The sequence below is a fragment of the Lytechinus pictus genome, chromosome 11 (assembly GCF_037042905.1).
Source record: "Lytechinus pictus isolate F3 Inbred chromosome 11, Lp3.0, whole genome shotgun sequence".
Lineage (NCBI taxonomy): Eukaryota > Metazoa > Echinodermata > Echinoidea > Temnopleuroida > Toxopneustidae > Lytechinus > Lytechinus pictus.
Window position 1 is genome coordinate 5,501,469 of NC_087255.1, and position 27,853 is coordinate 5,529,321.

Genomic DNA, 27,853 nt, shown 5'->3' on the forward strand with positions numbered 1-27,853 from the left:
ATGCATTTTATGCAAAGTGTTTCAGAAATGAAGAAAAAAATCTTTTAAATACACCAATGTACAATTTAAACATCAAGTACATACAGTAGTAGGTACTCTACAAGGAATTATGCATCTCTCCTTTTTTCAAATAAGGTTAAAAATGCATATCCAAGACTTGGTGCTGACAACAAAAACCAGGCTGCTGCAAGCAGCAGGCTTTTGACTTCTTACAATGATATTTAATATATTAATAAAAAAAGCTCAACACCAATAGATGCCAATCCTAACACCAACGCCTCTTCAAATTGGGTGTTGTACCTGGTGTTTGACTTACCCCCAACAAAACACCAGTGTCCTACACTTTATTTTAAATAACACATTGAACACTCAAATTAAATTTTACTTGAGAATGAAGTGTATCTGTGTATCAACACAAAAAAGGCTGCTTTTTCAATAATCATTTACACACTGTTCCTGACTCCATAAAACAAGATATTTTACAATAAAAGCAATAAAACAGAAAATAACAAAAGTAAAAGGATAAAATCCTGCAAAAGAATGGAATGATGGCTAATGTCACACTAAATGCTAGTCATACATTCTTTCTGGTATTCCTCTTTCACAAACACCAAAAAGAACTACACTACAAAAACTCTGGTGTTGATTTAACACCAGCCCGGAATCTATAGGCCTATATGTACCAGAGAAGTGTTAAACAACACCAGTTTCATTTTGGTCTAACACCAGATAGGTGTTTATACAACACCAAATAGTATTAAAACAGCATCGGTTTGATTCCAAACTGGTGTTGTTTCAATACTTCTCTGGTGTGGACATATAGATTCCGGACTGGTGTTAAATCAACTCCAGAGTTTTTGCAGTGTACTTCACAAACACCAAAAAGAACTACATCATATTCGCTCTTTTGATGGCTGTATGTAAAAATCTCATGAAAAATACCTGCATATCATTCTCTAAATGAAAATACCTGCAAATCACAAATACCAGCAAGTACCTATGAGTATATAAATGAATCTGATGAAATTTGGTACTCACACGAATATGACTTCCTGTTGGCACACCATAATAAAAATATATTAACGATCATATATATACATATTTATAAGATAGTATACACTATTACATATTTAATAGAGTATACCAGTAACTATAGATATGGTTTCATCACTAATTAACTTTTATGCTACAAAAATGGAAGCAAGAGGAAATTCCACAGAAAATCCAGTAGATATGAAAGACATTGGAATATACATAATATCACATCTAACTGTAAAAACAATTCTATGAAATGATTTTAAGAAAATATCCTGTTTTGTCATTTTTAGCATATATGTAGTTGTTTTAGAGTAAATCTGTTTACAATATGACTTCTAAGAAAATATCCTTATTTAGATGTCAGTTGTTTTTAATATTAATCATTCGTTTGTAGCAGTGAATTTAAATAATGACTGAATTTCCCAATAGGATAAAACCATATTCTATTTACAATGGGAGATCAATCCACCAATTATTCTTCACAAAGTTTTAATTCCAACTATACAAAGAGAATTACAAATATACTCCATTTTCTTTCCTTTTCTCCTCTGTTTTGTGTCTGTCACCTATACACACGAACAAAATCTTCTAATACATTTTGTTTACATAATTTCCCACTTTCATGACAAGGAATTATCTTTTGTCAGAGCTGTTTTTTAATAATGCAGTGAATTGAAATAATGATTAGAATATTGATTACTAAACCATACTCTGATTACAATTGACTTCTTTCTTGGTAGTTTCACATTTTCTATCACAATGATTAGGCCATTACCTCCTGATACATATTCTATTCAAATACACAATGTAAGGCATCTAAAAAAAGATATATGATTTAAGAAAAGGTACCTCTAAGTACTTCAGAAAAAAACATGTATCTTATATTCATATCAATCAATGCTTAATTGAATATCTGTTTCCACACTGTTTAATATTTAATATATATAAAGTTTTGGCTTTATTTTCTATAAAAAAGAAATAAAAATCAATATAAATTCTAAGGGTACTTCTGGTATTTTCTGAGGGTACATTGTTACTTTACCTAGCATGCCTAACATTTACCTAGCATACCTAATTTGTTAATTTGCCTAGTTTACAAACCCATGAAGTTGTTTTACAACATTAGGCGAGACTCCTTCAGCACAAGTGAATGAAAGTATTTTTGCTATTTAATAACCATGCCACAGAAATTCTGTTGCAAAACTAAAGCTGGCCATTAGGTTTCTGACCTGAATTCTCACTGACTAATAACTCAGAAATTTACTTTCTTACGAACTGTTCCACAGAACATGGGCTATTATGAATATAAATCTCTCATCAAGAGGGGAGCTTTTCATCAACATTTTCGTCCGACAAGTTGTCAGGTCTGAAAACTTTCCTTGATAATGATTGGCTGAGGGTCACTGTTACCATAGTAACTGTCGGATAAAACAGTACTTGTCGGATAAAACATCTGACAAGTCCTTTCATGAAATGCTCTCTCATCCATTCATCCATTCGCTTTTTAAGTCCCTCATTTTCATTTTCACATGCTAACTGTAATCTATAATTTGTCTAATCAAAATGTATCTTGAACAAAAAATTGTATACATTCCATCTATTTCCTACGAATCTGTTAATTGATTATTGAAGTATTCTCATGACACTTATTCTGTTTTGTACCTTCATACATATGTATATATATGTTTGTTATGTTTATTATCAGAAAATGGAAGTGAAATAAACTAAACTGAAACAAACTGAAACTATGGTAACTTTTTCATCATGGTATCTACCACGGTAACAAGGCTCAGTAGCCAATCACAATACAATAGTAGTTGTAAGAAGGACAAAGTTACCCGAGTTATAATCCTTCGTAAGACAGGCCCCTGGATCTGAAACTAATTATTCTGTCATAAATACATTTTGTTGACTGTATTCTCGTATTTGTTAACTGTATTTTTTTTTTTTAAGAAAGAGGGCTCCACAGTTAAACCGTTTCAAGGAAAAACACCCAGGCCTGTATTCTGAAGTCAGGTTTAACTTAGACCACAGTCTAACTCTGTGCTAAAATTATGGGAAGCCAAAAATTACAAAATTCAGTTTATATTGTATATTTCTAATGTTTACTATTTTGTTTCTTTTTGCTTACATAATGAAGAGAAATACTTCAAAATACTTCATTTATCATTCCCAGACAATTATGATCAATATGCGTGTCAAATGAGTTGATACACTCAAAATGTACTGTTAGGGATTTGTGCCCCAATCGGCTCTCCATACTTAAACCACAACTTTAAACCGGGCTTTAATTTCAACCCTGGTTCAGAATACGGGCATGGGAAAACAAAAACTGGCTGATGGCAGCTATGTACACTGTAGTGTAGGGCATATTGAATGGAAGATCACTGTTCCTGTCCATCATCTGTGGGCCAAGTAATGGTGAAGAGGAAAAACAGCGGTGATAATCTTATCAGAAGTATATTGTAGGATATCTTTCAATCTTAACAACATAATATGTATTCTGAAAATATAGAACAAGTATCTATTTGATTATCTTCCTTTATAATCATTGTCATCATCATCATTACTATTACTAAATGTACTAATATTATTACTTACTAGCATTGATTTAATAATCATTATCATTAGTATTCTATAGCAGGGAATTATTTTACTTTTCAAATTTGATTAGCATTTCTGGTTGATAGAGAAAATGTTTCAACTATGTTCTGTACAGACCTATGTAAAAAAAAAAAACCCAGCTATTACCAAGGAAAGTTTGTATAGCAGTTATATTAAAATATGGAGCAAATTATGATGCGATACCATGAAAATTATTCCCTGTATAGTTTTTACTATAGTTAAAGTAAAGCATAGTATTACTAAAGTAAAAATTTTAATTTTATTTTGGAATACTTTTAGGAGACAAAACATAAATATTTGAAAATTATTTTCATTCATAAACTGATTGTTGCTATGTCAGATAGCATATGGCAAGCTTTCAGGTTGTCAAGAACAACCTTTATTTAAAAAGTATGCATAAAAATTTGTAATTTTGAATATGTAAGTGAACAGTAACGGCCGCACAAGTAAGCTCAGTCACATCTTTCGGAATTTGATATCAAACGTTGAACCAAGAAGTATATAACACGTTGTGACATTTAGCATCTCTGCGGGATGACAATTTGTAACAGGGCCTTTGTTAGCACATTGTAAGTGCAACCATCGTTTCTGTGCAGCCAGGACAGTTCTATTCTGATAACTTTAGATAAAATTAACATAATATTGAAAATAATAGCAAACCCCCACAATTAAGTTAATATTGTGATATCAAATTGATTTTTTTTCTTCACTATAATATCAGTTTTCATGTTTTTTTTTGCATTTATTTTTTTCCATAAAACGTGCAATTTACGAATTTGACTCTTTTCAGATAAATTACGCTTGTGTAAGCAGGAAGGGTTACATGCAGTGAGTGGTAGATATGGTATTTACTCGGTCTACAAGCAGTTGGTCTATTCCTCAGATAGTCTAATACCACATGGGCTAAACCCAGGTTGCTAAACCCATTGGCCCGTATTCTGAAGTCAGGTTTAACTTAGAACACGGTCTAACTCTGTGCTAAAATTATGGAGAGCCAAAAATTCCAAAAATTTGTTTATAATGTTTATGTTTACCATGATCTTTCCTAATTCGTTAATGGTGAAGACAATTATCTTATCATTTCCCAGACAGTTAAGAAAAATTTGAGTCAAAATAGCTGATACATGTAACTTCTATTGTTAGATATTTGTCACCATTTAAAAAAACTTTAAACCAGAGTTTGAATTAAACACGACTTCAAAATACGGGCCATTTGGTCTCTTAGCAGTTATATCTAATTGCCATTTGGTCTACATTACGCTTGGTCAAATGCCAACTTAGTCTACTCTAAATATCATTTTAGTATTAATACTTCAGTCTAATTTCCAAATTGTCTACTAATCATTCTGCACTGTGATAAATGAATATTTGATTAATGAATAATTCATGTTATGTAGGTGCGATTTTATTTTATTCATGAGTCCACTGTTTTGAATTAATGAATCTACTCTTCAAACAGTACACTCATGAATAAAATAGCATACTGAACCATGGCAACAGGCGTCAATTTGGCACACTGTGACAAAAGCGCGCATCAGCATTTGAAATCTTTTAATATACGCGGTAAATAAGTGTAATTTATACAGGAAATCTGCATAAACCATGGGTTAAAAAAAACAACTTTGTGAACTCGGGCCATTCAGATTAGGAAAACCTTGAAGCAACTATATATAACAAGTGCTTTGTCTACTAGATGCACTATACTGAAGTGTAGTGTAGGGGTGCAAGGGGACTGGCACAGGGGATGCATCATTTAGTATTTTGGAATTCATGTGATAAAATTGAATTATAATTTTGAAAAGTATAATTTTGAAAAGTAATATTCTTTTGATGCTAAAAGTTGCGCTGGATTAACTAGAGTGGTAACTTTGGAAGACTTGCCAAAGTCTCAAGGTACATGTACATGAATGGGCAATACCAGGGGGTGTTTCACAAAGATTTAAGTATGACTTAAGTGGCACTTAAATGCCGATGCGTAAATGATATGCAACGGCGCGATCTTATCGATTGATACGCAGTTGTTCGCGTCCTCATGGCACGATCTGACCAATGCGGTCACGCCTTTCATACGGCACGCAACTCGGTATTTAAGTGCGTCTCTAGGTCATACTTGAATCTTTGCGAAACACCCCCCAAGTGACTTTAATAGGTGGCGGAAAGCGCCAGGCCCTTCTTAAAATAAAAAATAAAAAAACTTCTTTTAAAAATTCATCTCACATTCAGTGTGTTCATGTGCGGGTTGGGGTGAATACAATTGTGTAGACAGAGTCAACTTATGCTCAATTTCCTGAAGACAACAAGGACATACATATTCTGTAGAGTATAAGGCACTCTTGATATATTATATATATAGTTGTGATTGTAATAAAGAATACTTCTATACATAAGATGAAAATATTTAACAAGGATCTGAAGCATTTAACATGTATGGCAGTGAGTCCAAACTTCGCGCGTGTCCATACTTCGCGGACGGTCATTATCTAAAAAACTAGCCAATATTCTTAAAATCTGACATCATCAACGTGAAAAGCGACCTAAAATTACCCTTTGGTGTAAGTTTCTTTAGGATGAGTTCAGTATTCATGAAAATATTGGCAAAAGATCGGCAAATTTGTCACTGTTAGCGCCCGTTTTGAAGAAATCTGATATTCTCAACAAGCATCACGATATCACCATTTTGCAAGCAGAAATTATCAAAAATGTGAGTTCAATATGGTACTAACCGATTCTATAGCATTTTGCCATCAATCTGATATAAATATTTCATTTTTCGAGCTTGAGTTTTTGTTTAAATGTCCACAAAAACTTTGGTCCGCGAAGTTAGGTCACACTTTTTCTGAACGGTTTTCCAGCACAGCGCGCATTCGCCGATCGGAATAGAATTTTGAGATCGCGATACCGGCGAATCCCCTTGACCTACTTTACATTTTCGTCCATGATTTTACAGTTTACGATCTTGCCGTAAATGTGGTAACTATTTCTTGAATTGGTTTTGTATAAATTATGAATATTTTGTGAACAAATTTAAGCCTGATAAATAATTTTGAAAAGTGCGCGAAGTTTGGACACCCCATCATACACAAGCTATTTATTTGCAACAGGGGTTGCGAAACGGTTTTGAAGGTATGGTATGGCTGGCCATGCAAAAAATCACAATCAAAGGGCAATTTGTTTTTTACATTTTGGTACCAATTTATTGAAAATGGTAGAGGGGGGGGGGGGGGCTGAAGCACCCCCTCCACAGTTTTGCAGCCACTGAGTTGGGAATTCGGGGGTATACACTGAGAAGGTTATGTGCACACCACATCAAAGTAATTTTCATTCCTGATAAAAAAGTTAGATAAAAATCATTGTGAGCAAACTGCACACTGATAAATACTTGGACACAAATTTACAAAGAAGCCAACTGTTAACAAGGTCACTTGCGGTACCGAGGGTGGATACATTTAAAGTATATCAAGTGGGATTAGCAAAATGAATAAAATATTTGAATAACAAACTCACCTCGACTGGAGTGTATAACTTTATGTCTCTGTCTTCTATGCATGTAAACAAGTATATTCCGTGACAAAATGCATATTAATCACAATTTATATTACTTAAAGGGGAAGTTCACACCGACGATAAGTTGATTCTAACAAAAGCAGAAAACGAAAGACTGGTATTTTAGTAAAGATTTATAAAAATCCGTCAATGACAATTTTTTCCCTTTTTATTTAATTTTCACTTTGTGATATCATGTTTTAGAAGTACAGCTCCTCCTTGTGTCATGTGATATAAATCCCACAATATACCATTTTCTAAATAAATTAATAATGATATTATCTGTGCAATGGATATATCCTCAGACATATCATTTTATGACACCTTCTGTACGAAAAGTATTTTTATTCATCATTGTCCTATAAAAAAATGGAATTTATGGAAAATCAATTAAATGGTACATGTATATGGGGCAGCTGCTCGCATACACATATAGCGTCACAAATTAACAAATTGATAATCAATAACTCTCGTATTCTTTGATGGATTTTCATCAAACGTTCACCTTTAATTTTCTCTTATTTTCTGCTTTTAATAAAATCACCTTATTGCCAGGATGACTTCTCCTTTGAAGGCCAGGAATGGCATTCTGAAGTCCATTTTTAGTTCTGGTGTAACTTATGATTATAAATTGCTCTCAAGGGCAGAAATCTCTCCCCAAAGGCGCTGGAAAATTTGACAAGCAAAAAAAAAAGATAATCACCCCCCCAAAAGTAAGGTAATTTCGACTGAAAATAAATTTGTGGAGCAAAAAAAAAAAAAAAAAAGGTTATTACCAAAAAAGTAAGATCTACTCGTCCAAAATACATGTTTTATTTCGATTTTGCGATTTTGAATGATGTATTTCTTTTCATCATTAAAAAACAAAAATAGTAGGGGGGGCAATTGATATTTACCCCCCCCCTACTATTTTGGGTAGGGAGAACGCGTCCCGTGTCCTCCCTGAGATTTACGCCCATAATTGCTCTATAACGTGCTATTCTTGCGTTTCATAACTCACAAGTGCACATTGCAATCTTATTAATCAAGGTACATGTACTATCAAATAATTCTCTCTACCAAATATAACTGTCCTAATCTGGCCACTTTGGGCACTCTAAATTGTTTCAACCTTTAATTCTTGGGATGTAAACATCTGGTTCTGATTGCGAACTTATTCACTCACGTTGAACACCAAAGATATGACTACTTATTGTTTCAATCTCGCAAATAATAAAGGTATTTACAATTTATCTAGCATTCCATTCAATAAATGGGATTCTGCCAAAGGCAAAAACTATGGGAAATATCATTTAATGAGGACCGTTACTTGGGTGAAATTTACACCTCGGCTCTTACGTAGCTCTTCAAACAGCAGGGGACCGTTTTATGAAAGTTGTCAGCTCTGACATGTTGTCTTTCTCCGACAGTTACCATAGTAACAGTCAGAGGCCAGTGCCTCTCAGCCAATCAAAACCAAGGATATCACTGAAATTGTCAGCACTGACAATTAAGTCAGTGCTGACAACTTCCATGAAACACCCACCAGGCCTATATTCACAAAACCTTTGCAAGTCTAGTTACCACATAATTGTGAGCCCAGGACAATATCTCAAAGTACCTCATCAATAATCTATCGAACCCTTTCATCAGATTTACCGATGACAGACACCAAATCAATGTTAAGTGTAAACAAAAAATTAAATATTTTCCACACACAAATAGGTTTAATATATTGACTGCAATGAAAGACAGAGGAGTGTTTATTTACAACCTCATTAATTTTCTCTTTACAGACATGTATTTTCAGCATTTCCGTCTGTAATTCATCTAAAACCTTACATGAAAAACTACATGTACATTCACAGATTTTCAAAACATGCTTAAATAATAAATACCTATCTCATATTTCATAATAGAATATATGATTCTGGATATTATATGAGTATACCTGTATGTACAAAAAAGCTTTTGAAGTAGATGGAATATGCAAGAAATCAGCTTTCTTTTGAAAAAAAAACCCAAATAAATCTTTTTTAATTAACGTTGATATTCATAATTGGAAACATTTTAAATTTTACATTTAAAAAGACTATTTGCACAATATTCTTATAAACGTTATAACATATTCTTCACAGAAGAAAAACAGCTGCAAATTACATGAGTAGAATTTCACACACACCATTAAAAAAAGGTGATTACCGTATATTTTTCAAAGTTTTGTAAACATTTTTAAATGATAATAACGCAGTTCTTGTATAGCGTATATCACATTATGTCATAACGTCCCTATGCGCTTCCAAAGCACTTGGATATGATATCTTTAGAATAAACATTTATGCGCTTCCAAAGCACTTGGATATGATATCTTTAGAATAAACATTGCGTGACCATTTCCATCCAGAGATAGCTGCACAATGCATGTTCACACACGCACACCGTTCAAACCATTGTATAATATTTCGTATAAGTTTTTTTAGCGTGATGCTTATGACTAAACATTTTCTGATCCTTTGGGATCCAGAGTTACCTTAGGAACGTAGCCGTAGAGAAACGTCGCTGAAATGACAAATGCAGCTCCGATGAAAAAATAGCTGAAGAGAGAAGAAAAACGTAGTAATAATGATAATACCTGATTTGTGCTGTGCTTTTGGCCAGAGGATACAAAGGTTACAGTCATTATCTACATATACTGTTTTAGCGATGCATTAAAAACGCATATTTTGGTCAGCATCAATCGCCTGTTCAATACGAGAGCGTATTCCTAAAAGGACTTAAATCCAACAAATATCCCATAGGCACCTGTACAAAATTGCTGATGAATATGAGACCGTATTCAACAGTCTAAAGCGAATGCGTGAATAATAATACAATGCGTAGAACAATGAATGCAATAAACGCAGCATAGAGCACAATGACACTTGATGATGTCACAATGAACTACATTTAAGTCGCATTTCTACGATGACCTTATGAAGTGAGGCCATATTAACTGATTGTAACAAGTGACATGACTCGTTGAAGCAAAAATATAAAATGATTATGATAATTATATTGGATGGGTTTATTTCATGAAATACCAGAAATATTCCACTCATCTGCGATTCATGGAATATTTGCCGTAACCCTTGGAATTTCTGGTATTCCATTCATCCAATATGATATAATAATCCCAGCTTTATCTCGAGCTACAACTTAATCAGCAGTGCTCTTTGCATTCAAGAAATTACATCTACCAGGTAACATCGATGACATGAAAGATTATAAGTATATTCAATAGGAAAATTTGCTTTTAGTTCTTCATAATCCAATAAGAAACATCTAACATCAACAGGGTTCCCAGCTTTTCACGAAAACAAAATTCCCTGATTTTTCCCTGATGAAGTTTAAAAATTCCCTGATAATTATTTAAACCCATTCCCAGTTTCACATGTGTTCTAAGTTGTTGCAGTGAATTACATGTATTTTCAGTATAAAAACAATAGTGTAAAACTAATAAGTAAACATTGCAACACCACCACAACCAGTCATTCATTGGATGTTGTTTTGATATCCAACAAAATAGAACAGAGTCTGACCGACTACCGTGCTTTCAACTTTTGGGCCAATCAAAATTCCCTGATTTTTCCCTCATTTGAGGCATTTTTCCCTAATTTGAGGTATTTTTTTTATCAAATTCCTTTATTTTCCCTGACTGGAAAAAAGTAAAATAATTTTCCCTGATGGGCTGGGAACCCTGATAAATGCCGATTGGTGGACAGTGGGTATGATGATAAGTACGTGGATGCAAAAAAGATCTTGATAGGACATTGCTATAATGTAGTTCATTGCAAAACTTTGTGCTGGGGGGAGGTGGATGGAGTACTAAGTATATGCATTCATTGGTTGGTGCTTATACATTTCTGAAACATTTTGGTGATTTATTGTGAGTTTTGGGGTAGCAAATCACAATTGATTTCCTTGATGGCAGTGGCATAACGGACCAAAAAGTTTGAGGGGGCAGGCAAGGGGTATTTGACAAAAATTTCTAAAACACAGCGAGCAAGCAAAGGGAACGAGCAAATTTTTTTTTTTTTAATGCAAAAATCTATTTTTTTTTTATACAGATTTGGGTTTGATATTCAGAAAATTATATCATATTTCACTGTTTTCCTTCTTCCTCTCCTTTTTTTGTTCATCGTAAAAATTTATGGGGGTCCTTGGCCCCCCAACGCCCCCTCCCCATCTGTACGCCAGTGCTTGGGGGCCCTGAAAAAGTAGATACATACCTCGAGGGAGTAAAATCGTGCAGCAGGTAATAAGAGATTACAGTTGATAAGATGATTGATAACGATGTAGCGAATCCTTTCAATATATTATCTGCATACTTGATGACGGCTGCTATAATTAGACCTCCAAGGGCCTGAAACAATAAGTAAAAAAAGAGAGGAAAGTAATTATTGTATCAAATGAATCACATAAAAATATGGCTCATACAACACACATGTACATGGAAAACATCGTCAATGTATGCAAAAGATTACATTATAAAACATGATTATTGTGAAGCTTTCTCATTTTACATCCACTCCTGGAGGTAATTTTCATTACAATGCATTTTTTGTTATCTATTCACATAATTGGGATGGGACTTTGCATTAAAGCTAAATGAACGTATAGTTGCAGTAAAACACTGATTTCGTGAGAAAGTCTGTAAAACCAAGGTAAAGTATTGATATATCATCGTGGATCTAGATCTGGTACAGTAACATAAACTGAACTTTGTGAAATCATAATATCTAGCTAAAAAAACGATCACACTGAAGATCGCCAACACAGATAGGCACACGTGGGACAGTGTATTATTATTGCTGGAATAAAGACCCGACGGAAGTGACCGAATCCGCGCTTATTTTGCTTATTTCTCAGCAATTACACAATTTCTTCCAGAATCCTTTGGCACATATTTTTTATTCATACAAACAGACACTTTGGTGATCATTATATTAAATTCTGTAAAAAGTCATTTTGAGATCGTTCCCACAACTGGAATTTATCTTTAAAACTAGGGAAAATGTTTCATGAAGCCTCTTGTCAGTCATTTCCACAGACAAATTTGCTGTGAACCAATCGGATGCATGGATTTCAGTAGCTTGTAACAGTTGATAGTAAAAGTGACTGACTGTGAAATATTCCCCTGTTCCGTCTCCTAGTTATTGGGGTGGACTTTGCCTTCGCATTAACACTAGGGAAAATGTTCCATGAATTCTCTTGTCAGAGATTTTCACTGACAAATTTGCTCTGAGCCAATCGGATGCATGGATTTCAGTAGCTTGTAACAGTTGATAGTAAAGGTGACTGACTGTGAAATATTCCCGTTCCTTCTCCTAGTGTGTTTTCATCATGCACCTTGTCAGCAATTTTCACTGACAAATTTCCTCTGAGCCAATCAGAGGCAAGGATTTCAGTAGCTTATAACAAATAAGTCAGTGAAAACCACTGATTACTTATTTCATGAAATGCTCCCCTGAATGACAGACAGTAGGGAATACTGACCTGTAATATCACTACTACCCATGTGATCGTATTGTATCCTTGAAGAAAACCATCCTCTGCAACCTTCGATCCATCTTTTCCTATAACACCACCGAGACCAAAGATTACTCCAAAGAAAGCTATATGGTAAGAGATAGATGAAACGGAAAGAAATATTAAAGGTAAAATAAAGTAGTTGCAGCAAACATTTATTTAATGAGAAGGTCATTTATATCAAGGTTAGTTTTCAACACATTATCATATACTAGATCTGGAACACTAATGTAAACCTATCTTTGTGAAATCATGAAATCTTAGCTCAAAACCGATAATTCTGATAATCACTAACACAGAAAAGCACATGTGGGACACTGCATCAATATCACTTGGAAAAATACCTGACATTTGATGAAATTCCGTGCTTATTTTTTTTGCTCATTTCTCAGCAATTATGCATTTTCTTCCAGAGCCATTTGGCACATATTTTTTGTACTAAAAAACAACAACACTTGAGTGGTAATTTATTGGATTCTGTTCGAACTCATTTTGAGATCGTTACCACAACTGGTATTTATCTTTAACATGAAAAAAATCTCTGTATCAAGAGATTTGACTGGTTTCACAAATCAATATCACATGGGGGCAGGGTGCTACATAACTTTTTAGAAGCATTTGCCCAGTCGGGCAAGTAAATTTTCAAATAGTTGGAATATACTTGCCCGAAAATCTATTTCACTTGCCTGAAAAAATCCTTGAAAAAAAGTTTTACCTCTTCAAAAGAAAGTTTTGTGGTTTTATAAACCATTTACCTTTTTCTCTCTTTTGACATGAACATATCTACCTTGTTATTGTATTTCTTTTTCCAAAGTGATTTTATCTTTCCTGCCATGACCAAAATTAGGGTCAATATAATATCATATCGACCCTAATTTTGGTCATTCTACTGTGAGAATGTTGCTTTCTACTGTGTGAATTTTGCTTGCCCAAATTCGGGCAAGTAGTTTTGGTCTTTACTTCAAAACACTTACCCGACTCTAACTTTTACTTGCCTCGGGCAATCGGGCAAGTGCTTATGTAGCACCCTGCACGGGGGTATTGCAAGAAAATATCTGCGATTAGTGATCAATTTTAGCTGTAGGAAATCAGCTAAAAATTTTAATTTCAAAAAGCAGTTCAGCAATCAATTGCAAATTGAATAGATGATTTGGGGACCTCAAATATATTTGTAATTAATCATACGATTCTTACAACGACCCAATAGCCTTATTTGCAACTTAATCGTGAGGTTATGGGCAGATATAGATTAGGTAACCTGACCAATGAGATAAGGATTTACACTTCAGAATGACACGTTTACGTACAAGTGTCTTTGAAATTTACTCATTGTTTGAGGCAATTCGGAAACAAGAAAGTGAAAATATTCATTCACCGAGTAAGTTTTGACAAGAAAGAGAGGTTCAGATTTAATTTAGAAATCCATTCGCAATAACAAGGAGCTGTTGATTCATAAGCAGAAGTCATTAAAAAAACAAAGAAGCTAATTATCAAGAATTTGATATATAACTAGACTGATAGTCATTATTGATGAGTAAATATTTTGTATATAAACTGTAAATGGCACATAAAATGATGTAGGTGGGTGCCTCCTGGTGCAGTGGTTCTGACACTCGCCTTTCAAACAGAGGGTTGTGGGTTCAAATCCTAGCTATGGCGTGTTTTCCTTCAGCAAGAAATTTATCCACACTGTGCTGCACTCAACCCAGGTGAGGTGAATGGGTACCCGGCATGATTAATTCCTTGAATGCACGAGCGCTGAAAGGCAGCTCTAGCTAAAGCCAGGGTAATAATAATAACAACAACAATGCACCTCGGAATAGATTGTTTCTAGATAGATGGCGCTATACAAATGCCTATTATTATAGACTGCACTGGTCACAAACTAACAAGTTTTGAAGAATCTTCCATCTCGAAAGAGGTAGACATAACCGCCATGAAGAGTTTGATTGCTGTAACCATCCTCCAGACCTACCTAGTTGTATATTCCTGAGCCATAATGATTGCTTGGTGCCTTTGAGGATCTTCTCAAAATAAACCCCTGCAAACCCACTGGAGAAGCAGGCACACAGAACCGCTATCAGACCGATCAGCTCCGATGACATCGATTGTTCCGTTTCTTTTGGCTTGCTTTCTGATGGCATCTGTAAACAAAAATCAAGATATAATAATAATAATAATGGACTTTATTGATACTTCAACACATTCTTGCAGCCAAAGGCTGAATTACAAATGCTTTTACATTGTTTCACATTAAATTTGATTAAAGTAAAATTGATTAAAGTAAATACACACAAAAAGGTAGATTAAAATGAAGAAAAAAAATTATCAAATTAATAATTCTCATTAATCCGTATCTAAGGGCTGCACTATCTGACAATGACACCATTTGTGAGATTAAGGTGTCAGCCCTCACCAACAACCCACCTGCCCCCCCCCCCACACATTCATTGCACCAGGTCATTTTCACTGACCTATGTTATAAGTTACTGAAATCTTGTATCTAATTGGCTCAGAGCATATTTGTCAGTGAAATCACTGACAAGATGTTTTTATGAAAACAGAAGCCTCTCAGCACTGAAAATTTGTCATTGTAACTATGGTAACGGTCAGAGACCTGGGTCTCATAACACAAAATTAGCGGTTGATCGTGAGGCTTATTTCTACAATTGATTGCATTGATTATTTTGCATGATCAATTGTAAGTATCAGCTTTACAATCAAACGACAGATTAAAGGCACTATTTTGATAAAATCACTGAACGTACGGTGAGGTACATGCAAGGCTACAGTTGATTCTCACCAGGAAACGAGCTGCCAGTGAATGGAGACTGCTAGCTTAATATATCAGTTATTAGGTGGTTTCAGACCGCCTCGAAGTTCGTCAGTTCCAGGTATTCTCTGATCGGGAAATTTACCCCGATCAGAAAATACCAGGTATTTTGGTAATGTGAAAGCAAACTACGCGTAACGTAATTTCCCCGAAAGAAAATACCCGCGAAATAGTAGGTACTTGGCGAAATTACGAGAACTTTCGCAGGGATTTTTCCAAGGTCGCAGGAATTTTGGCGATGTGAAAGCAAATTACGGGAACTTTTAGCCCAGCGTGTCGTTGGGTGCGGCGCCATGGGTGGCTGCTGGGCTAGTAGTTTTGAATCTCGCGCCTTGCCTGCTTATTAGACCATACTGCGCATGCTCCTAACTTCAGGAATTTATCCCGAAGTGTATGTTTCGTGGCGGTCTGAATGCAGGAATAATTAATGGGTATTTTTTAGCCTAAAAATGTTCTCGTAATTTAACGGGGATTCTTGTGATCGAGGCGGTTTGAAACCACCTACTGTGACATTTTTCCGTTCAATCCTTGTGGATGAATTACGAGCAATCACCCCAAACAAAGTTTTGAGCATGTTGGAAACTTTCCTGTGGCAATTTATTATATGCTTTTGAGGGAAACTACGTGGGAGATGCTATACTATCAATGCGGATGAACTGCAGGTAGCAAAAATTGTCACAAGCAAGTCACGCGCAAGGCTTGCCCGGAACAATGTGACAGGGATCTTAAGTGATTACCTACCTGGACCAAAGCTACCCCTGCCATTAGAAGGATTAGAGAGATCCACTTTGATGCATTCAGCTGCTTGCCCAACATGAACACTGAAAACATGGCCGTTGTCAGAATCTTTAACTGATAGGTCACCTATTTGGATAGATTCACAAAGAAAAAAGATTTATCTGCAATTACATAAATACACGCCTGCAAACAGGTGGATCAAGGGTGGCACGGGAAAACAGAGAGAAGGGGGCATTAGCCCCAACCCATCAAGCTTAAGTTGGGAATATGCTTCCTCTTACATGGTAAGTGCCTCTATGTTTCGAAGTGATAGCTTTTTATATTTTTTCATATTTAATATTATTGTCTACTTCTTTTAATTATTCATTCATTTATATATTTTTGTATGCATATATACATTTTATTTATTTGCCTATTAATTTGTTTGTTCATTCATTCATTTATATATTTTAATATATTCATTTATATCTTCATTCATTAATTATTTTATTCATTCATTATTTCATTCATTCATTTGATTGATTGATTGATTTTTTTTTCGAAGGGCAGTGGCCTTGTCTGGATAATCTGGAGGAAACGGCCCACTCATTTAAGAAATCCTAGATCACTGATGAAATGTACTGTAAACCATACTGCGGGCCCCTTCAGTCATTCCTTGCAAGAATTGATAATGCTACAGTCACTCACACAAACAAAACCGACCTAGACTGATCACAGATACTATGCTATTTCAATGGCATACCATTGGTCGGTTTGGAGTCCGTTTCTTAATGCGACTGTAGCATCGAAGGGGAGGAAGACTATACCAACTGGTATTTGATAATGGCAGCCATGTTTTTTCTATCTTTCCTGAACATTTGAATTTGAATATGAGATGCAAGGTCTTCTCACCATAGCAGCGAAATGCAAAAAATACCTGGTATGTTGCTGCGTCCAAATGGGAGAGAGCAAGGAAGAGAAGATTGTTCTGAAGCGTGTACAGACCGGATGGTATTGCCAATTTGAGGCTGTCTATGGGTTTGTTAACGATTTCTTCTCTCATCACCTTCGCAAAGCCATCAATCGTTCCGCCCCCTGCAAAATGAAACAGACAAAGCACAGTAGTGGTTTATGTTTGACATTTCCAAGACATAAGGCTCCATGTCACAAAAGGGTCATGGCAAGAACCATCTATTGCATCACTGATTTGATTTATCATAAGATGTCCCCGCCCTCGGGTAGTTATCTGTATCACATAAATATTACATATTTTAGAGGCTACATTCAGGATTTGTTTTTTAAATTACTTAACTTGTGGCACTTTTTCTAGAAATATCTTTAATTAAAGGGTAGAACTACAATCTTCCAAAACACAATCCAGATTTTTTCCATTTTTTTCCTGGGGGGAGGGGGTATCTTTATCAGATTTCCTTCCAAATACCTGTAATAAGGGGTATGATTTTGTTGGCTTCTGTTCCAAAACGCCATGATACTATTGATAGGAAGACAAAACTCTACCCATTCCATCTTTACACAGTATTTCTCCAAGAATCTGGAATGTAGAGGTGTTGTGGCTCAGTGGATAAGTCTCCGGACTTTCAACCACAAGGTCCAGGTTCAAAGCCCACTGCAGCACTTGCATCCTTTGGCAAGGCATTTACCTACATGTGCCACTCTCCACCCAGGTGCAGTAAATGGTAGGAAGAAATTCCTTGAATGCTCGAGCGCCTGATCAGGGTAGCCATGCTAAAGCCGGGGTAATAGTATGCAGCGCTTAGAAACATTTGTATTAAGCGCTATGTAAATGTTGCATGTTATTAGAATTATTAATAAGCATATATCTATATATATAATGCTTAAAATGTTTATCTGCTTGATGAGTGTTGGGGGGGGGGGGCACTACACCATCAAAACTACCACAACTCACCTTCTTGGAAGTATACAAGCAATATACAAGCAACTATCTTCATGCATTCAGCCAACACGACAGCCGTGGAACTGAGGTAGCGAGGTCCCTCTGATTGAACGGTCCGAGAGTACCTCATCGTCAGGACGAGGGTCGTCGTCTGGACGATCAGGACGCCTAGCGACACGTACTTGAGGTTGTATTTCACAGTGTTCATCTAGTGGAAGTGGAAATAATATAATATTGATTATCTTCACAATTTGAAAGGAGTTTCTCACTAAACGGTACAGTTCATGTAGGAGTTTAATAAAATAACACTTCTATAAAAAATACAAAAAATTTAATTCCCAAGCTGGTTGATGAAATTGGGGTGAATTATATATATATATAAGCTTGAAATCAGAGAGAAAATGAATACAATACTTTCCACGACTACTTTCTAAGATCACTAGCCAAACTCGCTTCATTGTATTACAATTTACTTTGAAACCTGTGACAATTTCCAGGGCTCTTAGATCATTTCGGAGGTGTGAAATAAAAACAAAAAGAGCACTGGTAACATGCATTGTGGTTTCATAAAGTTGGAAAAAATTGTATTTCTATTTTTACACACACACACGTGGAAAAACATACCCTTTTAAAATCCTTGATTGTTTATCCAGTTATCCACACCGTACATAAGTGTATGAAAACATACTACGTGTACAATTAATCATCATTCACAAAGAGCACACAAACAAGATTGATTACGGGCTGTTTTTTTTTATAAATTTGCTCAATGGGAACCCGTTCACATCCACGTTCCTGGGCAGGTTCCAACCAATTCGGTGGATTCAGAATATGGTGCGCCATCGATCGGTTGCGGCGAACGGGCCAAATTTCTAACTTTGTGGTCGACATCGCGTGCAGACGCAGGCAGCGCACAGTGCTAGTGCTTCAAAAATGAAAACCATATGGCAAGAATTCACCAAAAGTTTCGCAAAGAAATATGAGCGCCAATTTCTCTCCTACCTCTTGGACCCTAGTACACAGCATATCCGGTTTAGCCGCGTCGGCCAGCACTTTAGTACTAGCATGCGCAACAGATGTCGACTTTTTCCCATGATGCATTGCGAATTTCGGCCTGTCCGCTGCAACCGATAGATGGCACACAGTATTGTGACTCCACCGAATTCAGTGACCCAGTTCAGAGGACCATTTTGTTTTTAACTTTCAACATTTTGCCTTATTTTTTTGGGAAAAGGTTGTAGTAAGATGTAATGGATATCTAATAAGTGAGCTTACATGTATGTCACAATACCCATATTACTTTTTTTCAATATGTTTCTCCCTTGCACGAATATTTTATGCCACTAAAAGTGAACTGGATAAACTCTGTAATAATTAAAGGGACCTGACTCCATCCAACTTTGGAAGTATATGGCCGTAACCACCACATAAAATCTCATGCATAATAGACGCTGACTGAGAACATCTGTGTGCAAATGCAATACATGTATGGTCTGATTAAACATAACCCCAATATTGATTGAATATTGATGAACGTGCATGTAAATGATGCGACTATGCATATGGTGACTGAAAGGGTTTTGAGCAAAATTAGTTGGCAAACCAATGCAAATTTGTGCCATTAGCTGACTAGAGTTCTTCCTTTTTGTACTCTTAAGTTCTATTAAAAGCACACAAATTGACTTGTCCAAATATTTGATATATTTCACTCCAAGGTAAATGTGGCACAGGTGTGCAAATAATCACGATGCAAAATTGCTAGACTTTTCCACCCTTTTTCCTGTGTAGAGTGTGCATATTTCGCAGTAAAATCCCTATTAATTCATTTTCAGGTTTCCCACAAAAATTTCAAAATTCCCTGACTTTTCATGACCACAAATTTTTCCAGGATTTTCCATGACTGTGGGAACCCTGATTTTGAAATTAATAAAAATATATGAATAACCGTTTGCAAATTGTGCTTTTGACACTACTTAAGTGATGAACAATTTGAAGAAAAAGCAGTGCTAAAAACGAGAACCAAAAGTTGTTAATAGTAAAATCAATTCCATGAGCTTGAGTGACTCTTCACTCTTTGGACAAGTGGCAATAGTGCTTTTATGCTCTCATGTATGATCGGAAAGATCAACTTTATTTTTATAATTTCATTTTATTCATTTTTATTTTTATAAGTTCATTTTCACACAGAATGTGATTAAAGGGGATCAAACCCAAGTAGAAAGTTGTTTTCTTTCAAAGGAGAGAGGAAAATTCAGAGAATCAGAGAAATGACAGTATGAACAGAATTGGACGAAAATAAGAAAGTTCCATATTCTTTTAAAATTGGGGACTTCTGATATATGCTATATAGAATTAATACAATTGTACAAAGCTTGTTGTACGCAAGCAAATGGGAGACTGAATGTCAAACATTCGTACCGTTGCACACAGGACGTAACATCCAAAATGTACCGTTGTACGGCTTTAGATGGTGACGTCACAATACGATTCAATTCATTGCGCTCAGTAAAAAATGAAGGTGAAATACACGTATAGCCTGCTGGCTAAACGCGCAATGCTGCCCGAGGCGTGTGCGCTTGTTGGATTTTCGCTTTCACTATTTATGCTCCCTTTTCATAGATTCCTGCAGGGAAAACTCTTTGTTTTTTCATAAATTCGCTAAACTCCGAGGCGTTGTACAGCACAAATAGCAAATATTCTTATTTGTGCAATGGTGCGAGATTTCGCATTTGGTGAAAGAAAGAAACACTCTATTCAACAAGGCGTGAGCCGAGTTGAATAGAGCATCTTTCTTTCACCTCATGCGAAATCTCGCACCATCGCACTCATGCCTATTCGCTATTTGTATTATGTACAATAGGTGATGCTAATGAGATATTTTAGGGTAGAAACAACTCTTCCATTTTATTACACAAAATGACTTAATTGTTGCTTTTTTCCAAAAGTTATTGCTTTCGTTCATAATAAGGGCGTAAAATTATGCTTTATAATATACACAAAGGTCCCATGGAGAAACTGAAAACTCCAGATCACACGACAAAAAGGAGACTTGTCCTTGTCGCTTGTAAAAATCTACACACCAAGTTGCCAATCTGAATTAAGATAGTCATAGTGATCTCAATTTCAAAATATTCCTATTCTTCATTGTCTCTATACTTCATTGTCCCATATCTTCCAAACTTTTACCGTTTTGTTTCTGGTAATTTTCTCCTCTGGGTCCTCCCATACATTTATTCAAGTACCAAGGTAGGATATCATTTTTGTTTAATGTAAGTTTTTAACACATTATGAGCATCAGTGTACAAGCAGTGAATAAAACAATTTATTTTGCAACCCTAATAAAGTTATTTTGTACAAAATCTATTCTTTACAGGGGGAGTGAACTGTGTGTGGTCTCTCATTGACTGTGTGTTATAAATGCATAGTCTCAATTTATATGTTTTCAGGAATATCTATTAATACTACAGAGAATAAATTGACCCATAATTGTATTTGTATAGAGAAACTAAAATGTTTTGAGAGGAAAAAGTAACTGTTTTGCTACTTGGTAACATAATTATTGCGGTATAAATGTATTGAGTAGTTAATTAGCATGTTATCATTCAAGTGGGTCTCTATTAATACTAGACTACACTAGCATTATGGGTCGGGAAACTGGCCAGATATTATAAGTTGAGGACTCGAGATGGCGCTATTGGTTCATATCTGCTTTAAAACTTGTCCAATTTAGTATAAGGAAATTCCTTTTGAGAAGAAAATCATATGTTTTTGTTGAAAGAGATGTTGAGAGTTTTGTACCTAATCTGTATTGTAAAAATAACTATATAATCAATATGCAATAATAGCTAAGTAAACTGTCACTGAACCAATTTGCAATCACATCACAGTGTAGATTTTAAAGGGCCCGAAGTTATTTTGCAGAAAATCTATTCTTTGAAAGTTGTCCTAATTAGTATGAAAAGAATTTTCTTTTGAGAAGAAAATTATATGTTCTTTGTTGAATAAGATGTTGAGAGTTTTTGTATCTAATCTGTAGGCTACCTCAATAAAAATTCTTTAAAAAAAGCTAAGTAAACTGTCCCTGAACCAATGTGCAATCACCTCAGATTGTAGAATTTACAGTGGGACAATCCATACCGACTGCAAGTTTGTTTTCTAAGGCAGAAAATGTAAGAAAAGTTAAATGAAGGAAGCCGAAAATCCACCAAACGCTAAGAAAACTCTCTTCCCCTCGTTGGGGGGATGGGGGCTTCAGCCCACTTTCTTTTTTCATAAACCGTGTACAAAAACGTAAAAATGTCCATCAGGTTGTGATTTTTTGCATGGTCACCCAACTTCTGAGTTTGTTGTCTCTGCCTACGTAGTACTCTCTCTTCAAGAAACTTCTTGGGCTTCCTAGAAGTGCCATAAACTCCTAAAGAACAAAAAGCATTATGTCTCATGATAATGATATAGGTATATTTACCCAGGGTAGCCACTTCAGTTTCGAAAACTGTTCTACCAGCGGGCCCTGCTATTATTACCCCGGCTTTAGCTGAGCTGCCTAGGCGCTCAAGCATTCAAGGAATTTCTTCCTACCGGGTGCCTATTCACCTCACCTGGGTTGAGTGCAGCACAATGTGGATGAGTTTCTTGCTGAAGGAAATTACACCATGGCTTTCTCAGCATGCTCAGAATGTAAATGCATGCTTTCTCAGAAACAATCTCACCATTTTTAATCTAACATCACTTTTTGGTTTTTGCCAGAGCATGTCCAAAACTTTTGGACACTGGGAGCTCTGAGCTGTATGGCAGCTTGTAAGTGCCAAGTCGACATTCAAAAGTTGTACAGTGTATGTGAACATTGCAAGATCCAACTAGTCCCAGTCATGTCAAAATGGCAAGATATGTTATTTTGCCAAGTGGACATACAAAAAGTTGTATGCCAACATGGCATTATCTCGCCATGTTGAGAGTATACACACAGCATGCACTGTACACACCACTTTCAGTTAGAAATGAATCCAGGTCGCGGCGTGGCTGGTTACAGATAAACATCCACATGTGGGCAATTCCATGGAAAATGTTCACTTTCGAGAAAAAATAAAGTTTCAGATTTCACTTAAGCAGTCAAATTTTCTTAAAAAGTAATCTATAAAGTTTCAATTTCCAATAGAAAAATCACAATATTGATTAAAAAAAAAAATTTTCCATCATCAAAAAAATAAAATAATAAATTGCAAAATCTAAAAAATGTGGCTATTTTTAAACAATTCATCTTTCCTGTCTCTACTAAAAGCAAATAAGGTCCCACAGGTCTCTTTTAACTTTTGTATAGTTGATTAATGTTTAAATCAACAGAAAATCATCGTTATATTTCATGCCATTCATCAATTTTAGAGAAATCGATCTTCAGATTTATGTGATTTCTTTACCATTATCAGTGTCATGTCCGTTACGTTTTTCACTTAAAGTTTTCACAGCTTACAGGAAATTTGTCTGAAGGTACTGCAGATTCAGATTCTATGTTAGAATTAAACCCCCTACCATGTGCAGCAATCATTTTCCCTGACCACTTCTCATTTTCATAAAAATGGCGTAACGGACATGACAATTCGCGTAACGGACATGACACCTAATATATGACAAAAGGCAGCATTCACAAAAACAAAATATTAGGCTCAGTGTCACAGACTGTGGTCAGTCTCAATTGCTTGAGGATAGCTGGATGTAATAACTCCTAGAATCTGCATGTCATTCAAGCTATTTTTAGAAGTTGGTGAATGATGAAAGTTCAGCTCTTGTTCTGGTATATTTTTCTGAGAATTAACGGTATGCCACATAATATTAGGATAAGATGCAGCTAAATCTGGCAACATACTCAGATCACAATCTGCATCATTTGTGTGTGAACAATAATTGGTTATCTTAGGTGTTTGCACTGACAGTTTGGAGCATGATAAAACTCCAACTTGTGAATTCATGAGATCTTTGATGACATTGCTTCAAAGTATCTGACTTTCACCAACCCTCAACTTCTTCAGTGATGGCACTGGCTCACATTTAAAACAAGTTTGTATTCAGATATCTGTGTTACATGATGTAGCTCTATGAATCCATGAATCTACAGTGGCACTTCTTAATATCACAAAGCAAAGAGGCTGTGGAAGGAATGTGGCGTGATCAATAAATTATGTCATCATAGTATTTTGGTCAGCCATAATCACGATTTGAATGATGTATCTTCATTTGTACACAAGCAGCGCTGACAATGCAACAAAATTAGATACAGCCACATTTGTCAGCAAGCAAGATCGTAAGATTTAGAACATCCAAGATTTGATGAAAGGATGATTATACTCAGGATGATATTTATTTTGAATGAAAAAATCTCAGAAGCGATTTATATACAAACATTCCAATTACCTTTCAACTCATACATAATCGATAATGAAAGACTGGTTTCCAGGTACTGCTATTAAATTTTAAAATACTTTTTAATATAATTTTTTTAATCTTAAAACTGACATTAATACTAGTACATATTCTTTATCATAAAATACATTTTATAATACAGGTGTATGTTCATCTTGGATTTATACAGGTCTGGTACATTTTGTTTTCTTCTCACAAAAAATGCGATTTGCTCTTCTCAGTGTGCCTATGGTACTATTAAAGCATTGTTTTCTATATAAAATTGTCATGTGGGCTATAGCTATTGAATTAATAATACCTGCCAAAAGTGCCAATAATATCTACATTTTTTTCTTAAGAATGTTAGTAAAGGTACTTTGCTGTTACATAATTACATTCATTATTCATATTTCTTTCATTTTGAAACTAAGAAGTGCTGATGAAGTTCACTTCGGAAGGGTGTCATGTCCGTTACGCTAGTGTATATTGTCAAATAGTAAGCCATGAATAAAAAATAATCTTTACTATCAACTTTTTCTCTTTTAATTAGATGTGGCGGATGGTAGTAACTGGAAAATAATCATTAACTGTCGTTAACTGGTGTAAAAGAAATAATTATATTCGCTTACAAAAAGTGGACGAAACTGTCATGTCCGTTACGCTTCATGTGTCATGTCCGTTACGCTACATTTTGAGCTATGAATACAGAATGCACTGTAAAACTTTTGTTAAACACCATTTTATGGATAGAGCATGATCTTAAGGTTAAATTAACACCAGCGTCAGGTGCATGCAATCTAAGAATTCACAGGAATTTTGATAAGCAATAGGAGGTAAAAATGCTTCATCCATTTCGTGTCATGTCCGTTACGCTGACAAAGAGTGCAATTTCTCTGCAACTGTTCAACAAAACGATTTGAAATTTCATGTGTATGTAAATGATACTCAAATGTGTCTGATAAGCTCAGTAGCAATTATCAAAAGACTGCTAATTCTACTGTATAAACCTTTGAATTACAAAAATTTGTCTGAACGTCATGTCCGTTACGCTGGAATTGCCCATGTGCACACAATTTAGATATAAAATTCTCTCCATTTACTTATTATGTGTCAACTTGGTGAGACAATGAATGTAAAATTTGTATTCTGAAAACATTCTCTTTTTCCTATATTTTCTGGTTTATGCGTAAATTCAAAGGTCAAGTCCATCCCAGAAAATGTAGATTTGAATAAATAGAGAAAAATCAAACTAGCATAACGCTGAAAAGTTCATCAAAATCAGAAGTAAATAAGAAAGTTATGACATTTTAAGGTTTCACTTTTTCACGAAGCAGTGATATGCACAACTCAGTGACATGCAAGTGAGACCTGTAGTCGATGATGTCCCTCACTCACTGCATGTAGTTCTTTTGTTTTTGCTTGCAATATTTCGTATTTTACAGATTTGACAATAAGGACCAACTTGACTGAACCATATAGTATTAAACAAGGCTAATTCCCCATGTTCAGGGAGGAATTAATTGTTGTTTCACTTGACAATAAGGAGAAAAATTAGAATATTTCATATAATGAACAAGGCTCCGCACTAACTTTTCTTGGTGGCCTGATCGATCCACCAAAATCCTCAATGTCATATTTTTGGTGGCCTGCCAAGCAACTTTTAATAGTGGCCCTAAAAAATAGAAAACATTACAATTTCAGTCTCATCATTTGCATACCGAACAGGATGTGCATATAACCGTTTTGTGAAATTAAGCAAAACTTTAAAATGTCATAACTTTCTTATTTTACATCCAATATTGATGAAATTTTCAATTTTTGCTTGTTGGATTTTTCTCATTTCATTCAAATCGACTTTTTGTTGGGGTGGACTAATCCTTTAAAACTTGCACATCAAGTATATTATAGGCTACAACCAAAGTGCACAAGAAAAACCACAAGAACTAATTAGAATCTACACATGAATGAGATATATAATATAGACCTCTAGATTCTGAAATGTTCTCATCTTTTACATGGAAACTATGGAAATCAGTCCTTTTTCCTGTTTCCATCCTTTCTAGTTTCTATCATCCAATTTCTATCATTTTCTTCCTTCCTATCCTAGGCCTAGTTCCTCCCTACCTCGCTCACTTCCTTCCGTTCTTTCTCTTTATTTACAGTTTACTAATTTGCATATCAACTCAAACTAATAAAGTAAAATCATGCAAATTTATTATTTTGAGTAAAGCAAACCTTTTGCTTTACTTCTTTCTCTTTATTTACAGTTACTAATTTGCATATTAACTCAAACTAATAAAGTAAAATCATGCAAATTTATCATTTTGAGTAAAGCAAACCTTTTGCAACTCATTTTAGACATTTAGGGTCACCATATTTTGTTTGACAGCCACTTTTTAATGTTCTTTAACAATGAATAGTCGTTAGAATCAATGTTTGCCACAAATTAGTGAAAGATAATTAGATCAAAAATTAAAATTGGCATGGTTTTTATCGCTTGTAAACAAAGTGCCTAGCTTTAGGTCCCTCTATCATAATGAACATCTATATGAAAAGACAATTTATCTAGGAGTAGGAGTCTAGTCTTGAGGACTCCATGATGATGTTTTTTTTTATATTTTGACATACATGTATATTTCTTCATCATAGAGTCTTGAATCCCCGTCCATATATCTATAACTAGTAGTATAAGAGACACATGTCATGTACACAAAGATGGATTTCCCTAGCAAATCCATAGTTAGACTTAGAGGGTGAAATCGGTTCGTATTGTCGAATTTTATTTATCTATGAACCTTCAGGCGCCTAATGCGTATAAAGGGATAAAAATTATTTCACTATGAATGGTAAAAATTACCGTAAGTAACGGTGTATTAATTGCACCTTTTTCTCGGCGGGATATAAGCAAAAGTCGGGGGTGCGGTTTATACACGGTGACGGGTCTGAGCCCGCCCGCGTAACCCCTCCCGAACATGTAAGAAGTCTGCCAGTTCACAACACATCGAGTGGCCGGGCGTAGCCGCCCAGGGCAATGTCGTTTAGAGGGGTATGAGCCGCGGGTAATGGGAAGCGATTATTACGGTCTTAATCAAATACTGTCCATAACAAATGCACCCACCTTCATGACACTAATTTCGACTTTATTCTCGATTCAAAGCAGCGAAGTTCCCTGGCTAAGTTCAAAGAGACGCCAAGCATTCTCGGTAATAATTTGTCACAGCTGAGCGAGAGCCGAGAGCTAG

The 27,853-nt window shown here is 35.3% G+C and overlaps 1 protein-coding gene across 2 annotated transcripts; it reads right to left on the minus strand.

Annotated features, from left to right (window-relative positions):
- Nucleotides 1-1,593: 1,593 nt before the first annotated feature.
- Nucleotides 1,594-18,426, minus strand: LOC129270741 (UDP-N-acetylglucosamine transporter-like). 2 transcript variants are annotated; one of them, XM_054908060.2, is made up of 9 exons: nucleotides 18,231-18,426; nucleotides 17,241-17,398; nucleotides 16,328-16,450; nucleotides 14,729-14,897; nucleotides 12,721-12,839; nucleotides 11,454-11,587; nucleotides 9,716-9,779; nucleotides 7,168-7,202; nucleotides 1,594-3,442 (listed from the first exon to the last, which is right to left on the minus strand). In XM_054908060.2, exons 1-8 carry the CDS (start codon nucleotides 18,424-18,426, stop codon nucleotides 7,188-7,190), a joined length of 978 nt encoding a protein of 325 aa, XP_054764035.1. In that variant the 3' UTR covers nucleotides 1,594-3,442; nucleotides 7,168-7,187. The 2 variants fall into 2 exon arrangements, with proteins under 2 accessions (XP_054764035.1, XP_054764033.1); XM_054908058.2 differs by lacking the exons at nucleotides 1,594-3,442; nucleotides 7,168-7,202 and having other exon boundaries at nucleotides 7,388-9,779.
- Nucleotides 18,427-27,853: the final 9,427 nt, after the last annotated feature.